Here is an 18786-nt window from a genome sequence, read left to right on the forward strand (position 1 = left end):
TTCTGCTATCTCTTTTTCTTTCAGCTTCAGTTTCTATCCTGCAGGAATACCCAAGTGTTCATGCTATCTCAGAGGATAATTAGTTTGCATATTTCTGCTCTTTGCTTGATTTTCTATCTATGTCCCACTCGGTTATATAGTTTGCACTTTTATTTCGATTCATCTCTTGCTTCTTTTAATTTGATTGAAGTCACACAAAATAATAAATCTTAAATCTGATGGATCCCAATTCAACTGGGCACTTCTAGTGTACCTTTTGTTAGAGTTGCTTTCTTACTATTCTTGTCTTTTGTATCTTGATCAGGGACGAAGACTTGAAAGCTGTAATTTTGAGAACACCATTTCCTTATGTTGTATTACCTTTAAACAGGAAGTGTATAAAATGAACTGTCATTTAAAGCCTACTACGGAATGAGAAAGTTATGAATGCAAAGTTTGCATAATATATATTTTTTCAAATTTACATTTAGCAGATTTTCAGTGAAATAGCATTGTGGCTGAGAGGTAAATCTCACAAAATCCCTACTCTACAAACATTTTTATGGGTATATTTTTGAATGCTGTTCAAAAAAAATGATCAAAAGTATTTTATTTCATCATTTTCATTGAGCAAGATGTTCTTTGTTGTTAGTAAAATCCTTATTAAATAATATCAATTTTCACACAGTTTTGTTTCTAATATATAATTTGCAATGGCTTATGTAATTTGACATAATGAATAAAGAAATTCACCGCAGTAAATCTTATTTAAGAAAGATTCATCCCCTTGAACAGTGAAATTAGTGATTATTGACAAAATTACAGCCAAAATAAGATTTCTGAGAAGCAAGAGAGGTATTATCAGCATGTTCAGGAAAAACCTGGCAATGCACAAAAACCTTTTTTCAACTTCATATTTAAGCAGAATCCATCTAATTAGCATTATTTGTGGGATTGCTAAAGACAAAGATAAACAGAGGTAAAAACAATTAATTTTCTTCTGTACTTAAATATAGTTTGACATAGTTTGACATGAAGAGTATCTTCTGAGTATTACTATATTTTGAAAACATGTTATTATTGTGACAAATGTGTTATTACTATACTATTTTTATTCCTTTTGCCATAACTCATTTTTGCTTTCTTCTTCTTGAGTTGCTATTAATCTCATGAGGGATCATTCGCAATGTTGAACTGCTTAAATGTTATACTACAGTCTAGTCTTGTATCATATCTACTTTTCCTATCCTTTGTAGAAAAGAAGATAAATATACCATGATTTAGTATGATACTAGAAAAAAACATTAATTCCCATTTAATTTTTAAAAATAATTTGATGATTGAGGATAACTGGTTATTAATAGTTTTGATAAAATTGACATCTTATTTCATTTATTCAGAAACAGGGCATTGGGAATTATTGTTGTGTTCTCCTTACATTCTACTTCTTCAAATTTCCTCAGCTACAGTTTTGGTTTTTGGCCTGCAATGAATGAAAACATATATTACATTAGGTAATACTCCAATGTAAGTAGAGGTAGAGTGATATGTGTCATTGTACAGATAGTCCCCGATAGTTACAATGAAGCTGAAAAAAAGTGACATGACCATTTTTCACACTTACAACAGTGGCAGCATCCCCATAGTCAGGTGATAAAAATTCAGATACTTGGCAGCTGGTTCACATTTATGACGGTTGCAGTGTCCTGTGGTCATGTAATCCCTTTTTGCAACCATCTGGCCTGCGAAATCAATGGGGAAACCAGATTCACTTAACAACCGTGTTACTAATTTAACAACTGCAGTTATTCACTTAACAACTGGAGCAAGAAAGATCATAAAATGAGGCAAAATTTACTTAACCGTTTTGCTTAGCAACAGAAATTTTGGGTCAGATTGTGGCTATAATTCGAGGACTACCTATATATACAGTATATATAAGTTCTAATGAGAAAAAAAGCTCCAAAATATTTCAGTGCTTTAACTAGTTTCTTTAAAATATTTAAACTAAATTTCCTTTATATCTGGTAGTGTCAGAAGAATATCATTTACAAAATCCAATGTATAATTTGTATGCTTCTGTTCCACTAACTTTCTATTTGTTATCAATTGGTGATTTAGCACCAACTCATCATTTCTGTTTTTGATTTTTAGATCCCCCAAGAGAAAATGGTCAGCCATCACATTTACTGACTTCAGTGCTGATCCTGATTTTAGTCTTCATAATTTTAATTATTTTAGCTGGCTATTTCTTCAGGTATGTATGAATCAGACTCTTGATGTGGAACTAGTCATTTCTTGTTACCATGTGATCTCTTAAGGAAATGAAAGTTGCATAGCCGCAGCTATGCTGTCTGTAGTTTCCCACATTAATCAGTGTAGTGGCTGGAGGATGTTACACACCATTTCTGTGCATCAACTACAATATAACATTTATAACTCGAAAAAAATGATTCGAAGATCCTTCTCCAGAATTACTTGGTTTGTGAGCCATAATATAGAATATTTTTGTTACTTATTTACTATCTTGAGACCTATACTGTGGTCTTCTAAATGCTTCTTATATTTATTAAGGTTCCGAAGACACAGAAAAGCAGTTGTAAATTCCACTGATAAAAAAATGCCAAATGGAATCTTAGAAGAGCAAGGTAATTATTTCTTTATTTAATTGTATATGATTTACTTCTTTTTATAATGTAATGTTGAAAGGGGAAGCAAATAAGTTTTACAGGGTTGGTTATTCAGTTGTTGGTGTAATTGATAGAGAAGATTTGTTCACATATTATGTTCATATATTTTTGTTCTCATATTAATGTTTGCATTTATAGTACAATTTGATTCAGAAAGATCTTTTTTAAAACATTGCATTATATTAAGTTATAATTTCAGGAATTCCACTTAAATATGTGTTAGATGTAGAACTAATTTTATATGTAAATTTTCATGGAGTCAGTTTTCATGATTATTTTAAATAAGGAACTAAATGACAAACATAACAAACAAATCTAAAAAAAAAGTATGAATTAACATATAAAGGAAGAAAGTCAAAGAAAATTGAGTTAGTTTCTGTACATGCTAAACACTCTTGAACACATTTTAAACTCCCCCACCTAATTTCATACAGTACAATAACACATGCATTTCTTGCATTATCAGCTTCATACTTTAAAACATTCCTTTTGTAAATCCAGAATAAGAAAACTTTCTAAATCATTCTTCTGATTTATTATTTATATGTCCTCTTTAGTTATTGACACTTTCAGATGTAAATCCCTTATAGAATCCTTTTCTACATCATTCTTGGAGTCTGTCATTTTAAAATCCATTTTCAGAAAAATAGATTTGAAAAGACTGTAAATAGCAATAGCACTTAGACTTATATACCACTTCATAGTGCTTTATAGCCCTCTCTAAGTGGTTTTCAGAGTCAGCAAATTGCCCCCAACAATCTGGGTCCTCATTTTACCGGACTCGGAAGGATGGAAGGCTGAGTCAACCTTGAGCCGGTCAGAATCGAACTCCTGGAGTGAGCAGTGAGTTAGCCTGCAGTACTGCATTCTAAGCACTGTGCCACCACGGCTCTAAAGCTAGTAAAACTAGTAATTGTTGTGAAGTTTTCCATTTATATTAGCTGTACAGATATGGTCTTAATTTTAAGTTTTTTTTAAGTATATAATGGAAGTAAAATGTACATTGCTTTTTGGCTATGCATATAATACAGCCAACTGGATTATTGCAATGCACTCTATATGGGGCTACTCCTGAAAAGCTTCAACTGCTACAGAATGAGGCTGCGTGAGCCATATTGGGTGCCCATTGAAGGGCACATATAACATCCTTCCTCCATGAACTGCACTGGGTACCAGTTTGTTTCCAGGTGCAGTTCAAGGTGTTGGTCATCACCTGGCATAGGCACCAGGCTACCTACAGAACTGACTTCACCCATTACATCAGCCCATCCCACTCAATCAATCATGGAAGATATACTGCAGATCCATCAGTCAAAGAATTTCGATTAGCTGGATCTAGGAAGAGAGCCTTCTCTGGCATTACGGCTACATTATGTAACATCCTGCCCACAGAGGTGAGGCAACACCCCACTCTCCTGGCCTTCTGCAAAGGAATCAAAACTTGGCTCTATGATCTTGCCAAGATGGGCACAGAAGACCACGCACCTGTGAGGCTGGCTGGCCCCATAAGAGTCCCCCTGCCTGTATTAATTAATGCTGTGGCCATCTTGGATTTTTTAAAAACCTTTTTTGAAATTTTATAATGCCATAATCATAATTAAAAAATAAACTTAAAATAATTTTCACATTTTAATGTTAATTTTATATATTTTCTATATATTGATTAGACTGGACACAACCCAGAGACCCTCTCTGAGAGAGGTGGGTATTTAGAAATATGATATATAAATACATAGATACAGTGTTCTTTCATCTCCTTTTGACAGAACAGCAGAGAGTGATGCTTCTCAGACAGTCTCCTTCTGGCCCAAGGAAGTATTTTCCTATTCCAGTAGAGCTCTTGGAAGATGAAATCCGGATAAGAGCAGCTGATGATGGGAAGTTGTTCCGGGAAGAATTTAATGTGGGTTGCCTTATTTTGTTACTTCATTTTGGTTTTCTTAAATGAAAGATTGCAAATAAAATGAACAAATTATTTTTTTCAATGAACAATAAAAGTTGCTTTTGTATTTATCAGTTTCATGCTCTGGGATTGTTTAGATATTGTACGCTCCTATGCTGTGTAAACTCTTATTATATCTATTATTAACAAAATCGGAGTTTTAAGGGGTCTCTACCTTTTTGGGAAATGAGATTTCCAATCCTATATCTTGCTGCTATTCAGCTAAGTGGCAAATTGGCTGACATGTTTCCAGATGTTTTACATTATCATGAGTAATAATCTATATTATTACTATCTATATATGATGCCTGACTGCCAGCAACTGTTACATTTTACAAAATCCTTAAGTTTTAGTCTTGGGAATTAGGGTTATGTGAACCTCATAACTACTCCAAAACATTTTAAACCAGATGATAAAGGAAAGATTCATACTGAAATAATAATGCAATATGACTGCTTCTTCCTTAATGTGTTATTTAGACCCAAACATTCAGATTTGAAAACCATGGTTTAAATCTTAAACCTAACCTTTGTGGTTTATTTCAATAAAACAGGGATGTTAACTCATTATGTGAAACTAGTTAGTCTCTCCTATACTTTGCTACTTTCATACTTATAAATCCTGCTTCTTTCCAGAATTATAAGCTCTGCCTTTTAAAAGCCATTCAGATTTTACTACAGTGGCAGAACGTTTGATAACTACCTCTCATCAGCCCTAGCCAGAGAGGCCAATAGCAAGCAATTTTAGGAGTTGTGGACCTAAACATCTGGAAGGCAATAGGCTCTCTACTTTTGCTTTCTTCTAGGAACTATTTACAAAAAAAAAAGATAGTAAGTACATTTTAAAGATACCTAATGGAGAAGAGAGATAACCATAACAGAGCTATCCCATTTCAATCTCCCTCTCATGGAAGCTGGAAATAGTGAGGGTGAAGCCCCCAAAATCTCAAGGGCACCAAGTTAAGAAGGATTGATTAAAAACTTGCTAAATATAATGTCTCACTTCAGCCAGAGTTCATAACATATTTTTTGCTTCCTGCTGCATGGTGGTTGCATGAAGAGGGTTGTGGAGCTGGAAAATAACTGATAGCTAATCTCTCTCTGGCTTCTAAAGGCCAGTTCCATAAAAGTGAACTTACCTTCAGTTCTGGTTGATTTCAGCAGTTCTGTGATGTAGCCATGATGATCACATGTTTACATTCATTTTAAGTTTATGTAGGTGAAAAGGTTGCCAATTAAACTGCCAGGCATGGCATCATGCCCTTTAGAGTGTAGCTTCGTAATTGGCAGGACTGTATGTCAGCAATTATGATTACGTGTTTAAAACTTGCCTTTTCAAGTCTGAATTAATGTGAGTATATTGGGTTGTGTGGCTAAATACGTTAGGAAAAGATGAAAATGCGAATCTACATTGAAAATGGTCATCCTTAAAATGGGTGTGAAAGTTAATTTTATGCTTGTTCTGTGTTTGTTTCTCAAGCGACTTTCTGGAGAAATACTGAAATAGAAACAAGCCTTTAAAAAAATCTCCCTTGCCTCACATAAAAAAGGGAAGTTCAGTTTTCCAGTTTTACACAATTTGTTTGGTTATGCAAAGGAAAAGAAAATGCTCAAAGGATAAAGTAATTTTTTTAAAGCTTCCATAAAAGCTCACTTCTTACTTTTATTTTTGCCAAATATATTGAAGTGAAATTAAGGAAAACCAGAGTATCAAAATAATATATAGTATATTATAGTAATTCATGGTCAGTTTTCAGTTATTTATTTTATGTTCCTGTTTGGGTGTGTGTGTGTGTTAGAGAGAGAGGTGTGTGTGTGACTGTTTTCTGTTTAAAGAAAAAAAATTGCAAAGCCAAAGCAAGAGTACATATTGAAGCAACAAATATGACACATTTATGTTGTGGCAACAGATTGTAACCTATATAAGAGACTTCCTTATTCGCTAGTAAACACTAAATCTACAGTCTCGTCTGTTCTGGTTTTCAAAGAAAATTCTTCAAAGTGCACATCTGATTTAAACCTAATGATGATAAAGAGCAGGATTATTTATTTATCAATCAAACTCTTAACTGTCCATCTTCCTCACAGAGGGGCTCTATATTAGGGCTTTTCAACCTTTTCACAGATTGTACCACTTTTAGGACATAACAATATTCGAGTACCACCAGTGCTTAGCAAGGTATCAAAAACTTGACTAAAAAGGGGGGGGGGTGTTGGGCTTTACTGGTTAGATTCATTTGTTGTTATAGAATTGGCTAGTTTATAATATTAGGGAAAAGTAAAAAGTTGAGATTCAATGTTAATGCTTCCTTCTACTGCAACAGAGCAAGTCAGAAGTCAATTCCTTTTCTTTTTCCCTTCTCCCCCTCACTTTTCTCTTTTTTTCTCACCCTTTACTCACAAAGCCCCCCCTCACCCTTTGCTCGCAAAAGCCCATCACTCGCTCTCTTGCTCACTCTCTCTTTGCTTGCAAAAGCCTTTCACTCTCTCACTCGCTCATTCATGCTTTGCTCATTCACACTTTGCTTGCAAAAGCCTCTCGCTCGCTCACTCACTCAGCTCTCAAAAGCCTCTCACTTGCTTTCTCACTCATTCACACTTTGCTCACAAAAGCTCCTGGCTCGCTCTTTCAGTCACTCACACTTTGCTCACAAAGGCCGCACGCTCTCTCCTCACCACTTTGCTAACAAAACCCTCTTCTCTCTCTTTCTCTGTGTTTTTTTTCTTCCTCCTACCAAAACCTGCTCCTTTTATAGCTTTTCCTCTCTCCACCCTCCTCTTCCTCCCTTTCTCTTCCGGGTGCGCCGGAAACTCCAATCAGCATGCAGCCGCTCGCATAGATCCTGGGGTTTCTGTCGAGCTGTGCAGCTCCAGCTGATCTCCTCCAGTCCTGTGCAGCGCCGCTTTAGCTCGTTCCGTCCCCCGCTATACTTGGCTAGGGTTTGTGTACCATCTACCACGTGCTAAAGTACCACCGGTGGTACGCGTACCACTGGTTGAAAAGCCCTGCTCTCTCTATATAAGTTATAAGCTTTGTTCCCCTTATTATTTTATTAGGGTTTTCAAACATCCATATACACCCACTTTTGTTATTGTATTTGCAGTAAGACCAAAGGGTGATCTTCCTTCGAATTGCAAATAGTATATGATCAATATTCTGATCAGTTTACCAGTAATATAAATGGGTTAAAGTAGATTAATGTAAGTCTCCATCCAAATACCCTAAGTTCTTATAAAATCAGTTGTAGAAATACATTTATTTGTAAACTGACATTTACTAGTTGTAAAAATACAACATAAATTCTATCCTGTCTAACCTGGACCTATGTAATTCAAAAGGTATATTCTCTCCCTGTGAGATATATATAATAATAGAGTAAGTAGTTTACGGGGTGCATTTTATTCCATTAAACAACCAAGAAGTATTTATAGAACCTGATCCTCACCTGCAGTTTATCCTAAGCTCTCGCTGAGTGAAATAGCTGTAATTTATAATTAGATGTCTCAGGTTTAAAGTTAACACTCTCTTGCCGCAGCTTCAAGATGTGCAAAATGTGTAAGGTCATCTGACTTATTGTGGGTGTCATCTGAATTGTATTTGGGAAGGGATGGGCAGGTTAATTCACCCTACCATCATTATCCAGCTTCAGATCAGCCTTTTTTTTTTCCTCCCAGAATTTTCTGCTTTCATTTGCACTTTTCTTTCTGAGTCCTTTTCATAACCATCCTCCCAGTTTTTTTTTACCAGTTTCTCTCCATGCTTCAACAGAAAGACGGCAGAGCTCCATTATTATATCTCATGAAGAAAAAGAATCTGTGAATTAACTCTCCTCCCCCTTCCCTCTCCCCCTGTCCCCCTTTGCCTCTCCTAGTTATACTGAGTGGCCTGTGTGTTTGCTCAGATCTGGATATAGGGATTGGCCAAAAGTATGCTAGGTGCAAATTAAATTTGAAATTATACACAGTAATTTTCTGACAGAATTGCATTTCTGGTTTATTAGTTTCAGGTCTTCAAGTTATCAGTTTTAGTTCTCCCACTTTATAAGACTTAACCGGATGCAGGATCTTGGAAATATCTTTCTCTTCTTTTGAGGGATATTTCTGCTTTGGTATCTTTCTGTGTGATTTTGAATTTATTGAATTAATTTTGAGTTTATATTAATTTTTGAATATGAAGTGAGCTAATTCTCACAGGGGGTCTGTGCTGAGAAGCAGATAAACAATCCTTCAAAGAAGGGCAGGCAGAGTTGAGAAATCAGCCCTCCTTCATTCTGGCTTCAGTGTTATGATTGGTTGATGTTTTCCCTGTCGCCTGGGGACACAAGGCCAGAAGATAAAGTCAGCTCTCTTGTCTATAAAGTCTGGATTGGCTTCACTCAGGACAATACCATTCAGCAGTGATTTGGAATTATCTTCTTTAGAGGAAGAATAAAGGTTGCAGTGGCTACAGCCTGCATGAATCACGGGTAGCTCCTTAACTCAGTAGTGGGAAAAGCCAATTTTGTGTAGTGGTTAAGGCCTCAGTTATTTTCAGATAAGAAGTCTGTATCACACAAGAAAAAAACAGCAAAAAAAGAGGACTATCTAGTGTAGGAATAGAGTTTGTTCTTTGCTTGGTGCATTCAATAATTTTTGAGATGACTTTAAGGATGTACAGTATGTATGACATTTAATATTCTGATATAGGTAATATAAAATTTTATAAAGTATAAAAATGTATTTTAACCGTCAACTTTGTTATTGGTTGCTGTTTTAAGTCAAACAATTTATATTTTCTATAGTCATTGCCACCTGGATATTTGCAAGGATCACTTGAGATGGCAAACAAAGAGGAAAACAGAGAAAAAAACAGATACCCCAACATATTACCTTGTAAGTATTGCTGATATATAATTCAAAATTCTAAATAGTCCAATATGACCAGGTAGCTGGTCATGTTAAATTTATCAGCAAAGGCTGATAAATTTAATGTGGTATAAGCATATATTTATTTGTTTAATAATATTTATAAGTCATCTCAATCCTTTTAGTCAGCATTAAGGTCTGAATATGGGATGAAAATAGCATTAGACATGCTTTTAGGTAGCAAGAGCTGGACAGGAATGGTCCATGACCTCTTAGCAGCCTTTGATGATATTCTTCTGTACTAGGTCTAGGGATTGGGGGTGGGCAGCACTCTGTTGTCTTGGTTCTCCTTTCTCTGGAGTAGATACAGTTGGTGGTGAAGGGGGGAGAAATTCTGCCCTCCACCCTTATTATGGGAGGTACTATAGGTTCAGTGCTCTATTTACAGGGATCCCCAACCTGTGGGCTGTAGCCCACTAGCGGGCCATGGTCTCTTGGCCACCGGGACACGTGAAGGGATGGCCAGTGCACACATATGTGTGCGTGCACTCACCCCCCACACTCGCACTAGCGCCGTCCCGAGCATTCCGCCGGTGCTAGCATCACCCTGCCCCAACTGTCCTACCGGCACTAGCGTCGCTCCGAGCATCCCGCCGGTGCTAGCACTGCCCCATCCCTGGGCATCCCATCAGCACTAGCACCGCCATGAGCTTCCTGCTGGCGCTAGCACCGTCTTGAGCTTCCCGCTGGTGCTAGAGCCGCCCCATTTGTGGCACTTGCACTTGTGCGGCCACATTTGTGCTCACGCACGCATGCGTAATGGTGCCTGCCTCCCTTTCTGGACCACCAAACCAAAAAGGTTGGGGACCTCTGTTCTATTAGCTCCTATTCAATATCTACCCTGAAGCTGCTGAGTGAGCTTACCTGTCACCATTGGGTGAGGTATTATCAGTACACTGATAATACCCAATTATACATTTCTGCCCCTTAAGCAAATTAAACAATGCTATTGATATCATATCCAAGTGCCTGGAGACTATGGGGATCTGATTGGGAAACAACAGGCTTCAACTTAACTCTGGCAAGTTTGAATGGCTCTGATTTTTTATGGGGCTTGTCAGTTTTGGTAATGGGTAGCATTGTACTGCACCAGACAGACCAGGGCTGATCTTGGAGGTCCTCCTAGACTCATGACTCTTGCTCAAAGAATAGATAGCAGTTGTGGTTAGGAAGTCTTTGTACAGCTTTGTGTTATGTTGCAGTTGTGTCTGTTCCTGAACAGGGAGTTCTGCTCATGTTCACTTGTGTCCTGGATATACTATTTTAATGTCTATCTAATACATAGGGCTGTCCTTGAAAAGTATCAGGAAGCTTCAGCTAATACAGAAGATGGTGGAGTGGGCAGTTTTGTGTGCCCTAGAGTGGCACATGTTACACGCCTGTTCCATCTGCTGCATTGCCTGCTTCAGGGTCCAATTCAAGGTGCTGTTTTGACCTTTAAAACCCTTCATGCCATGGGGGCCAGGTCATTTGAGCAAACTGATTACATCTGCCCATCCCATGAGGTCCTAAAGAAAAGGTATGTTTTGGCCCTTCTGCCAAAACATCTGGTGGACCCAGGAGATGGATCTTTTCTGCTATGGCACCTACTCTGTGAAAGTTCACTCCCAAAATGAGATTGCCCCCATCTCTGCTGACCGGGACTTCCAGAAGTCCCTCAAATCCTGGTTGTGTCAACAGGCCTGTGGGTCACAAGGGAATGGTGATCTGATGAGGTGGTTCCATTGCTTGTGGTATCTGATGCTTTCTCCTAAGCCTTTTAATAATAATTTTTATTTTTATATTTGTTCATTTTTTTTTAAAAAAAGTTGATTTTATGGTTTGATTGCATACTACTCAGAGTCACATTTCATGAAATAGGCAGCCATATAAATATGATACATACATACATAGGTACATGCATACATACTGTACATGCATACTTACCTTAGGAAGCTTGTAATTCAAAATGTAATAGATTATAACAAAAGAATTAAAGTAATAACACTTATATATCTGACCCAGGCCAATACATATATATTTGCATATTTAATAAGAGATAAATTATCAACAGTGTGGTGTAAAAGTAATAACTACAGTTGCTATGAAATTAGAGGAAACATCAGAGTACCATTCTCCTGACTTAGCTAGCATCAATTCCCTAATCAACCTGTCCTACAATATTGCTTTTACAAAGTTGTTTCTAATGATATCTGCTTTTCCTTATCTTTGGTGTTAGCAAATGAACAAGCCAGTTCACTTGCTAAAAGTGGATATTTTAAATGAAATCATTCATATTAATATAAGCCAATAAAATCATGTATTGCCTTAGAGCAGACATGTCAAATTTGCGACGTCATGTGACGTCGCGTGATGTATCGGAACGTTTCCCCCATTGCTGGCAATGGGGTGGGCGCGGTTTCCTTGTGATGTGTCCGGCCTGTGGGCTGGCAGTTTGACACCCCTGCCTTAGAGTGTATACAAATAAAAAGAGCACTAGACTGTCAAGGGAATGTTTTGTTGCTTTTCTAGAAAGTTCTTTTGTTGCATGCCACATAGCTGGTAATTTCACATTTTTGAAAGATCATTTTTTTAAAAATTCTAATCTGCTGCTGAAGTCTTGGCTGGTTGCCCAGAAACTTAGTTCATTAGTTTCTGGGGATTATATAGGAAATAAAATTGCCAGAAACTTCTTGTAAAATTAACTGGAGTTTTCCAATTAAAGGAAGTAATTCTTCACAAATTCTGGGACCTGGATAGGTTACAGAGGGACCTTGAGGTTTTCCATGAGGATACGGTTGCAGTTCAGCTGGAACAGGTAGATAGCTGAGGTCCTGAATTGGATTGCTCCTTTGCTGTCTCTCCCTATGCATCACTCCTGCAGTGCAGTTGATGAAGTGCCAGAAGAAATGCCTGAAGCACTAGTGGTGGAAAATTAGGAGCAAGTCTGATTGAATGTGAATAAGGCCGATATGCTATTTTAAGAACCATTTTGCTATCTGGTGGATAAAATCATTCAGATTTACTCAGAGTTGGACTCTAGTTGTACAGGTCCAGTGGAGATATTTAGGTGGAGTCCCATAGGATTTTTTGTGGCTGTGACTGATGAAGAAGTAGCCAGGATCTCCTGAACTCTGAGTTCAGCTACCTGTTGTTAGATTCATATTTTTCCTGGTTGGTCAAGGTCCAGGAGGTGACCTGCAATACCTGCTTCTTTGAGGGGGAAGGTCTTCCACTGGCAGGTCTTTTCTCAAGAAGTCATCAAAGCCCTGGACAATTTCTGCCCAGTCTCCGGCTTTTAATCTTCCATCCTTAGTGCTCCAAACATCTCTTCTGGCTCTTCATCTCTTGCAACTCCTTGGACAACCAAAATGTACTTGGTAGTGGGGCTTCAGCTCCAGAGGATCCAGGAGAAGACAGATTGTCTGGGCTCATTTCAGGTAGGTTACTGCACAGAGAAAGCTTTGGTCATGCTTGTTGATGACCTGTGGCAAGATTAGATGGGGTAGTGGATTCATCCTCCTGTTTGTTGATTTCTCAGTGGTTTTTGATACAGGTGATCATGGTATTCTTTTAGACTGGCTGCAAAGCTTGAGTGGGGGCACTGTTTTGCTATGCTTCTCTCTTTTATGTGTATGGTTAGTTCAGTTAGTCCACAGCATCTCAAATGCCACTCTTTTATTTACATATACATAGAAATGCTGTGTGAGGTCAGTTCAGAGTCAAGTATCATCAGTGCAGTACATATACCCCAAAATGCATCTAAATTCCAGGACAAGCAAGTTGATGCTGTCAAGCTTCTGTCCCAGTATGTGGAGGTTGTGCAAAACTGGATGGAAAAGGAACACACTTAAGTTAAATCCTGTCCTAAGATTTTGGGCCCCCTGGGCCTGGGGATCTTCTATCTTTGGTTTTGGATGGGACTGCATGTGTTCATCAAACTGGTATGTAATCTTAGGGTCATCTTAAATTTACAGCTCCTGCAAATGGAGGCTGCAGCTAAGTGGATCCTTCCACAGATATATCTAGTGTGCCGCTTGTATCCTTTCCTGGACTAGGAGGTCCTTCAGATAGTCATTCGTGCCTTAATGATTTCACAATTCGATTACTGTAACACGCTGTATAAGGCTTTCCCTTGAAAATTACTCAGAAGCTACAGTTCATTTAGAATTCAGTGGCATGGGTAGTAACAGGCATGCCTCAATATGCCCATGTGACCCAACTGTTTCATGAGCTTTACTAGTTACTGATTAACTTCCAAGTACAACTCAAGGTCCTGGTTATCAGCTATAAAGTCCTTCATGGGTTTGGCTTGGTTGTTGTCTGTGGTACTATTTCCAGTTGTTTTTGTCCATCCAGTGATATCAGGCACATTCAATATGCTTTGGATCCCATCCTTGGGCCTTGTCTACTGGGACCCAGAAACCATGTGAAATCTGTGCTGTGGAGTTTCTGCTTTCTACAGTTGTAGAGATCTGGATCATTCCATCCTGAGGTCATGCAGGAAAATTATTAAATGCTTAGCTGTTCTCTCAGGCTTTGGGACAGGGTGATGGTTAGATAGTTTTCAAAAAAGTATTTTTTTGTCTTCATGTTCTTTATGATTTATTTTTGGCTGCTTGTTTTTCTTATGAGCTGCCCAGGGTTGTTGGGAATCAGGTGGCCTCTATACTACTGTATATGTATGCATTCATACACAAGTAGTCCTGGACTTTTGAACATAGTTGGGACAGGATTGCCAACATAAGTCATTGTGACTGAAAAGCAAGATGTCACACGACTATTTTACTTAGCAACCACAATCTCGGCAACTAAGTGAATTTTATCAATCATTAGCTAAGTATCTATCCCATCCCAGGCTTGGTCTCTTCCTGTGCCAAGCTTCAGTAATATAGTGGGCTGCTTCCAACTTCCCACACCTTCCTATCTCCCCTTCCCATCTCTGCCCTTTTCCTGCCCTCCACCCCACATTGCAGCAAATAGCCCCAGAATTGTTTAGTTGGAAAGCTTCAACTCCCCCTGCCCCCACCAGTTCTTCTTCACCACTTTTTTTGTTCTAGATGCTTACAAGGCCTGGCTGCTGGGGTGGACTGGGTTTTGTCTGCAGGGGATAAAATGTCAAAAGCAGTCCCTGAATAGTAGCAAGCCAAATTGCCTCTTTTCCAAAAAGCTAGACCAGTGGTTCTCAACCTTTTTAATGCCGCAACCCCCAACCGGTCGTAAGTCGAGGACTAAACCGGTCGTAAGTCGAGGACTAAACCGGTCGTAAGTCGAGGACTAAACCGGTCGTAAGTCGAGGACTACCCAACCGGTTGTAAGTCGAGGACTTTCCCTGCCCGGGAGCGCCGTGCATGCGTGGTTCCGCCCCCTGCACCGGCCGAGGCTTAGCTGGCAAGCGGCAGAGAAGGAGCAGGCCTGTGGTCATTAAGGAGCTTCTGTCTTGGGTCCAGGCTGAAATAAGATCAAGGCGATCAGGCAAGAAAGGAGTGTTTTCCTTTGGAAAATGTATTAAAGCTATCCTGCTTTGGCTATGGGTACTTTCAGAACAATAAGCACGCTCAAATGGCTAATCAAGGTTTTATTCCAAGGCAGTATGATAAACAATGGGAAAAAATAGAATATAGCTTTCAAAGATTGTTATATTAGCATCTAAGATCCCTTCTTCAAACTGACAAATATGCATCACCTCTCAGGGTAGGTCTGCACTGAGGTTCTATTCTAGAGGAGCTTCTGATTGGTTTATGTAGATCATAGAAAACAAATAATCATGTGTGTACATGTATAGGCATTTATACCAAATGCAGGGATATAGGTATCTCATATCAACATGTCCACCTGACCTTGACAAGAGCACAAGGATTATTTTATTCTTGACAGATTTCAGTTAGCAGTGCCAAAACAAAGCCACACCAAAGGCAAGAAATGTCTTGTTTATACCAGATGGTTTAGCTAAAGATAGAAAGGGTCACACCACCGTACACAAGTGTTTCATGCCAAGTATGAGGCAAAATATTAAAAAGAATGTTTAAGATTAGCTGATGTAGCACACTAAATATTTGGATACATTTCATTATGAACCTAAGGGAAAGAGGGACGTACCACTGTCCATTTCCTCTTCCCCAGACTTCTGCTAGGATCACCATCTCTATAAAAGCTTCCTATGTAAACAGCAGTCTGTGTGCTGTGTAGACAAACCTGATGTAGGTTGGTGACTTACAGGTCTTCATATAGCCTACTGCAGGAACATTCCTCCCACCCAGCCATAAAGTTGTGTGCCTCTGTGGCCATTTCTGCCTTGGCTGTTGAAAAGAACAAGTCTTGTCTGCAGCTTTTTTTTTTCACTCATAGGAATTGTGATCTGATGGAAAACCTTCCACAAAATTAATACTCCTATAGGAAAATGTAAAGTGAGGATTAGATTCCAGTGCTAGAATCCAAAATATAATTCAGTAGTATTAATAAGTAAATATTTGTAAGGTAGTCTGGAAATCATCCAGTGGAAGAAGTGAACAAATTTACATTAATTTAAATGTGATTAATTATATTAATTTGGGCAGAATTAAAAAGCTGCTTTATCTTTATTTGTCTCCCTTATGGGAGGGTCTTACCAGATGTTACTATCTGAGGTGGTGATAAGGTTCTACTAGAAGTATTAAACAATAATATTTCTTCTGTTCTTGAGCTTCCAAAGCAGATTCAGTAGTGACCAAATTGATAAGAAGTCGTTTTTGACCACACTGGAAGCCATGCCCAATTAGAATGGCCAGGGGCCAGGGAGTAGGGAAGGGTGGCATCAGCTGGTGCAGTGATTCAGCCTAGGTATCACAGATGGGTAACTGAGTCTGAAGAATATAGATTCCCCAACATTGAGCTCCCACTTCCAGTCCTCATGCCAGCTTCTCTCCTCACTAGAGTTACAAGGTTATAATCCCCACCATCAACATTTGAGAGTACCAATGTTGTTGGCTTTATTTCAATAGAGTATCAAAAGGAATGCTATGGGAATAGCAGCTTTTCATGTCATATATTTTCCTTCTGTTTTAAAGACATGAGATAACACATCATTTGTGGTATGAGAAAGAGTCCTTAAATAATTGTAAAAGGGATTAGACACATTCATGAGATCAGTTACTAATTCTGATGTCTACTAATTATTTCTAGAACAACAACAACAGGGGAGTGTTGTATGAGGACATCAGACCTTTTTATGTTCCTAATCTAGGAATCATTATCAGAAAAAAGAGTGTCATAGCTTTATTTGTAAAGAGGTTGTCCCTAAATTACTTGGTCTGTGTCCATTTGCAGAGGTAAAATTAATGCCACCATTGAACAGGTAGCCAATGAAATTAACACAACATGGGATTTTAATTCATGATAACTTATGTTGCTATTAATCATTCTCTCCTACTTTCTAAGATTTTGCATTTATATTCATGATACATTGCTAAACTGATGCTTTAAAAACCATTATTTTAGTAAGATGAGTGCATGGTATCATTCATATAGAAGCTATAATATTTAAAAAATCATCATGCATTGTTGTATCAACTTTTTTTAGTTTAGCTTTTTTTCAGAAAGAAATTAGACATTTAGAGCTTTATCCACATTTCTTCCATGTTGGAAATAAACAGTTCTAACTGAGTGTTCATTTTTACAGATGATCATTCCAGAGTAACTTTAATGCAGATAGATGGATTTCAGTGTTCAGACTACATTAATGCTTCATATATAGATGTAAGTGAAATCCTTTTCTTATACAATTACTTATTTTTCCAGAATAACTACAGACTGTTTTTAAATGCATCTTTATTATATATTCCTGTAAAAATAACATACATATTTTTTATTTTATCATAGGGCTACAAGGAAAAGAATAAATTTATAGCTGCTCAAGGTATTTTTTGGTTTCTATTGTTTGACAAATGTTTTAAAAAGTTTTTATTTTGTACTTTTGCATATGCAAAAGTATTTCAGAAATATTTAGTTTCCTTTTACATTTAGTCTAAAGTAAGATTTAAGGATTTTGTAATATTGGTTTTATTTATTCTAAGGTTAATGAGTGTACCATAACACGTAAGTGTTTTTCTGAAGAATCTTTAGATTGAATAAGAAGTTACTGAGAACTGAACTGGAGGAAAAAGTGGTACATAGTATGAAAGGAAAAGGAGAAGTATGCAATCTGCCTTGACTTCACTCTTTATACGACATTGGGATAAGAATTAGAGATATACAGAACTAAGGAAGAGTTAGTAGAGAACTGTTTGTGTGTATGTGTATGTACTTCCAAGTCAATGCTGACTCACAGGTGACTGTGAGACAAGTTCTTGCAGTTTTCTGGCTTCATGTTGAAAATAAAACTAAACCCCGGTCTCTCAGTTTCTAGCCTGGTTCCTTAACCACTATCAAACTTAATAAGAATCATTAGAAAGTAAAAATGAAAAGTTTGAATTAGTGTTAAATATTAATATGGCAAATATAATTTCATCACCATGTTTAGCAAAGTTATAGTTTGCAGGAAAACAATGAAGATGTAAACTTTTTGGGGGGAAGGTCCTAGTTAAATAGGAAAATGGCAACATATTTGAATATTTAATGTAATTTATATAATAAATTGTCTATGGGGGTCTCACTTTTGGTACACCATCCATGTGTTTGTGTATCTGCGTGTGTGCGCATGTGTATTTAATCCAATTTTCCAATTGAAAAATATGTACTGAAGGAATTGATGTGGTCTATGATCTGTTGAGGATTATACAAATATATTTACATTAGATGTCAAAATCTCTTTAATTCTACTGTTTCCATTTCATTTTATTTTTTGAGTGAGAATAGGAAAGTAACTGCCCAATTATGCTAATGTATACATTTTTCTGTTAAAATGCAAGAAGAGTGCAGTGGAACACAAGCCGGAATTGGTTTGCTTGAGCCAATTAAACTTTATATTTCTAAGAAATGAAGGATTAGGGGGAATGTGTCTTTACAATTAAAATTTACTTGTGATATATTCACCTCACTAGCAAGAATAAACTTTGGATTCAGGGCCACTGCACAATTTTTTTTATCACTTTATACCTCAGCCTGAAGCTTCAGGAGGAATGTATTTTAAAATAACAAAAATAGTATAGAGTTTCTCTTTCAGATTTGCTAATACGAGGGATAGTTTATTTGCTGGAAACAGTGAAACATTTTTATTGTGAAATCTGAATCCCAGTTGGCCAGTTTATTTCAATTTTAATATGCATTTTTAATTTGTTTCTTTTCCTTGGGCTTTCTGAATGTTGTAAACCCCTT

General features: G+C 37.5%; 1 protein-coding gene across 2 annotated transcripts in view; it reads left to right on the plus strand.

Moving 5' to 3' along the window:
- PTPRE (protein tyrosine phosphatase receptor type E) overlaps positions 1–18786 on the plus strand; it is a 68961-nt gene that overhangs the window by 35244 nt on the left and 14931 nt on the right. Inside the window, exons 3-8 of one of the 2 annotated variants that reach the window (XM_015817654.1) lie at positions 2134–2236; positions 2554–2627; positions 4436–4572; positions 9393–9483; positions 17153–17229; positions 17353–17389. In XM_015817654.1, the coding sequence (XP_015673140.1) occupies positions 2134–2236; positions 2554–2627; positions 4436–4572; positions 9393–9483; positions 17153–17229; positions 17353–17389 (519 nt within the window). Of the gene's footprint in view, positions 1–2133; positions 2237–2351; positions 2461–2553; positions 2628–4435; positions 4573–9392; positions 9484–17152; positions 17230–17352; positions 17390–18786 lie in introns of those variants that run through there. The other variant, XM_015817662.1, reaches the window with a different exon arrangement.

This window comes from Protobothrops mucrosquamatus, unplaced genomic scaffold, assembly GCF_001527695.2.
Source record: "Protobothrops mucrosquamatus isolate PMUCROS unplaced genomic scaffold, P.Mucros_1.0 scaffold_128, whole genome shotgun sequence".
NCBI classification, from domain to species: Eukaryota; Metazoa; Chordata; class Lepidosauria; order Squamata; family Viperidae; genus Protobothrops; species Protobothrops mucrosquamatus.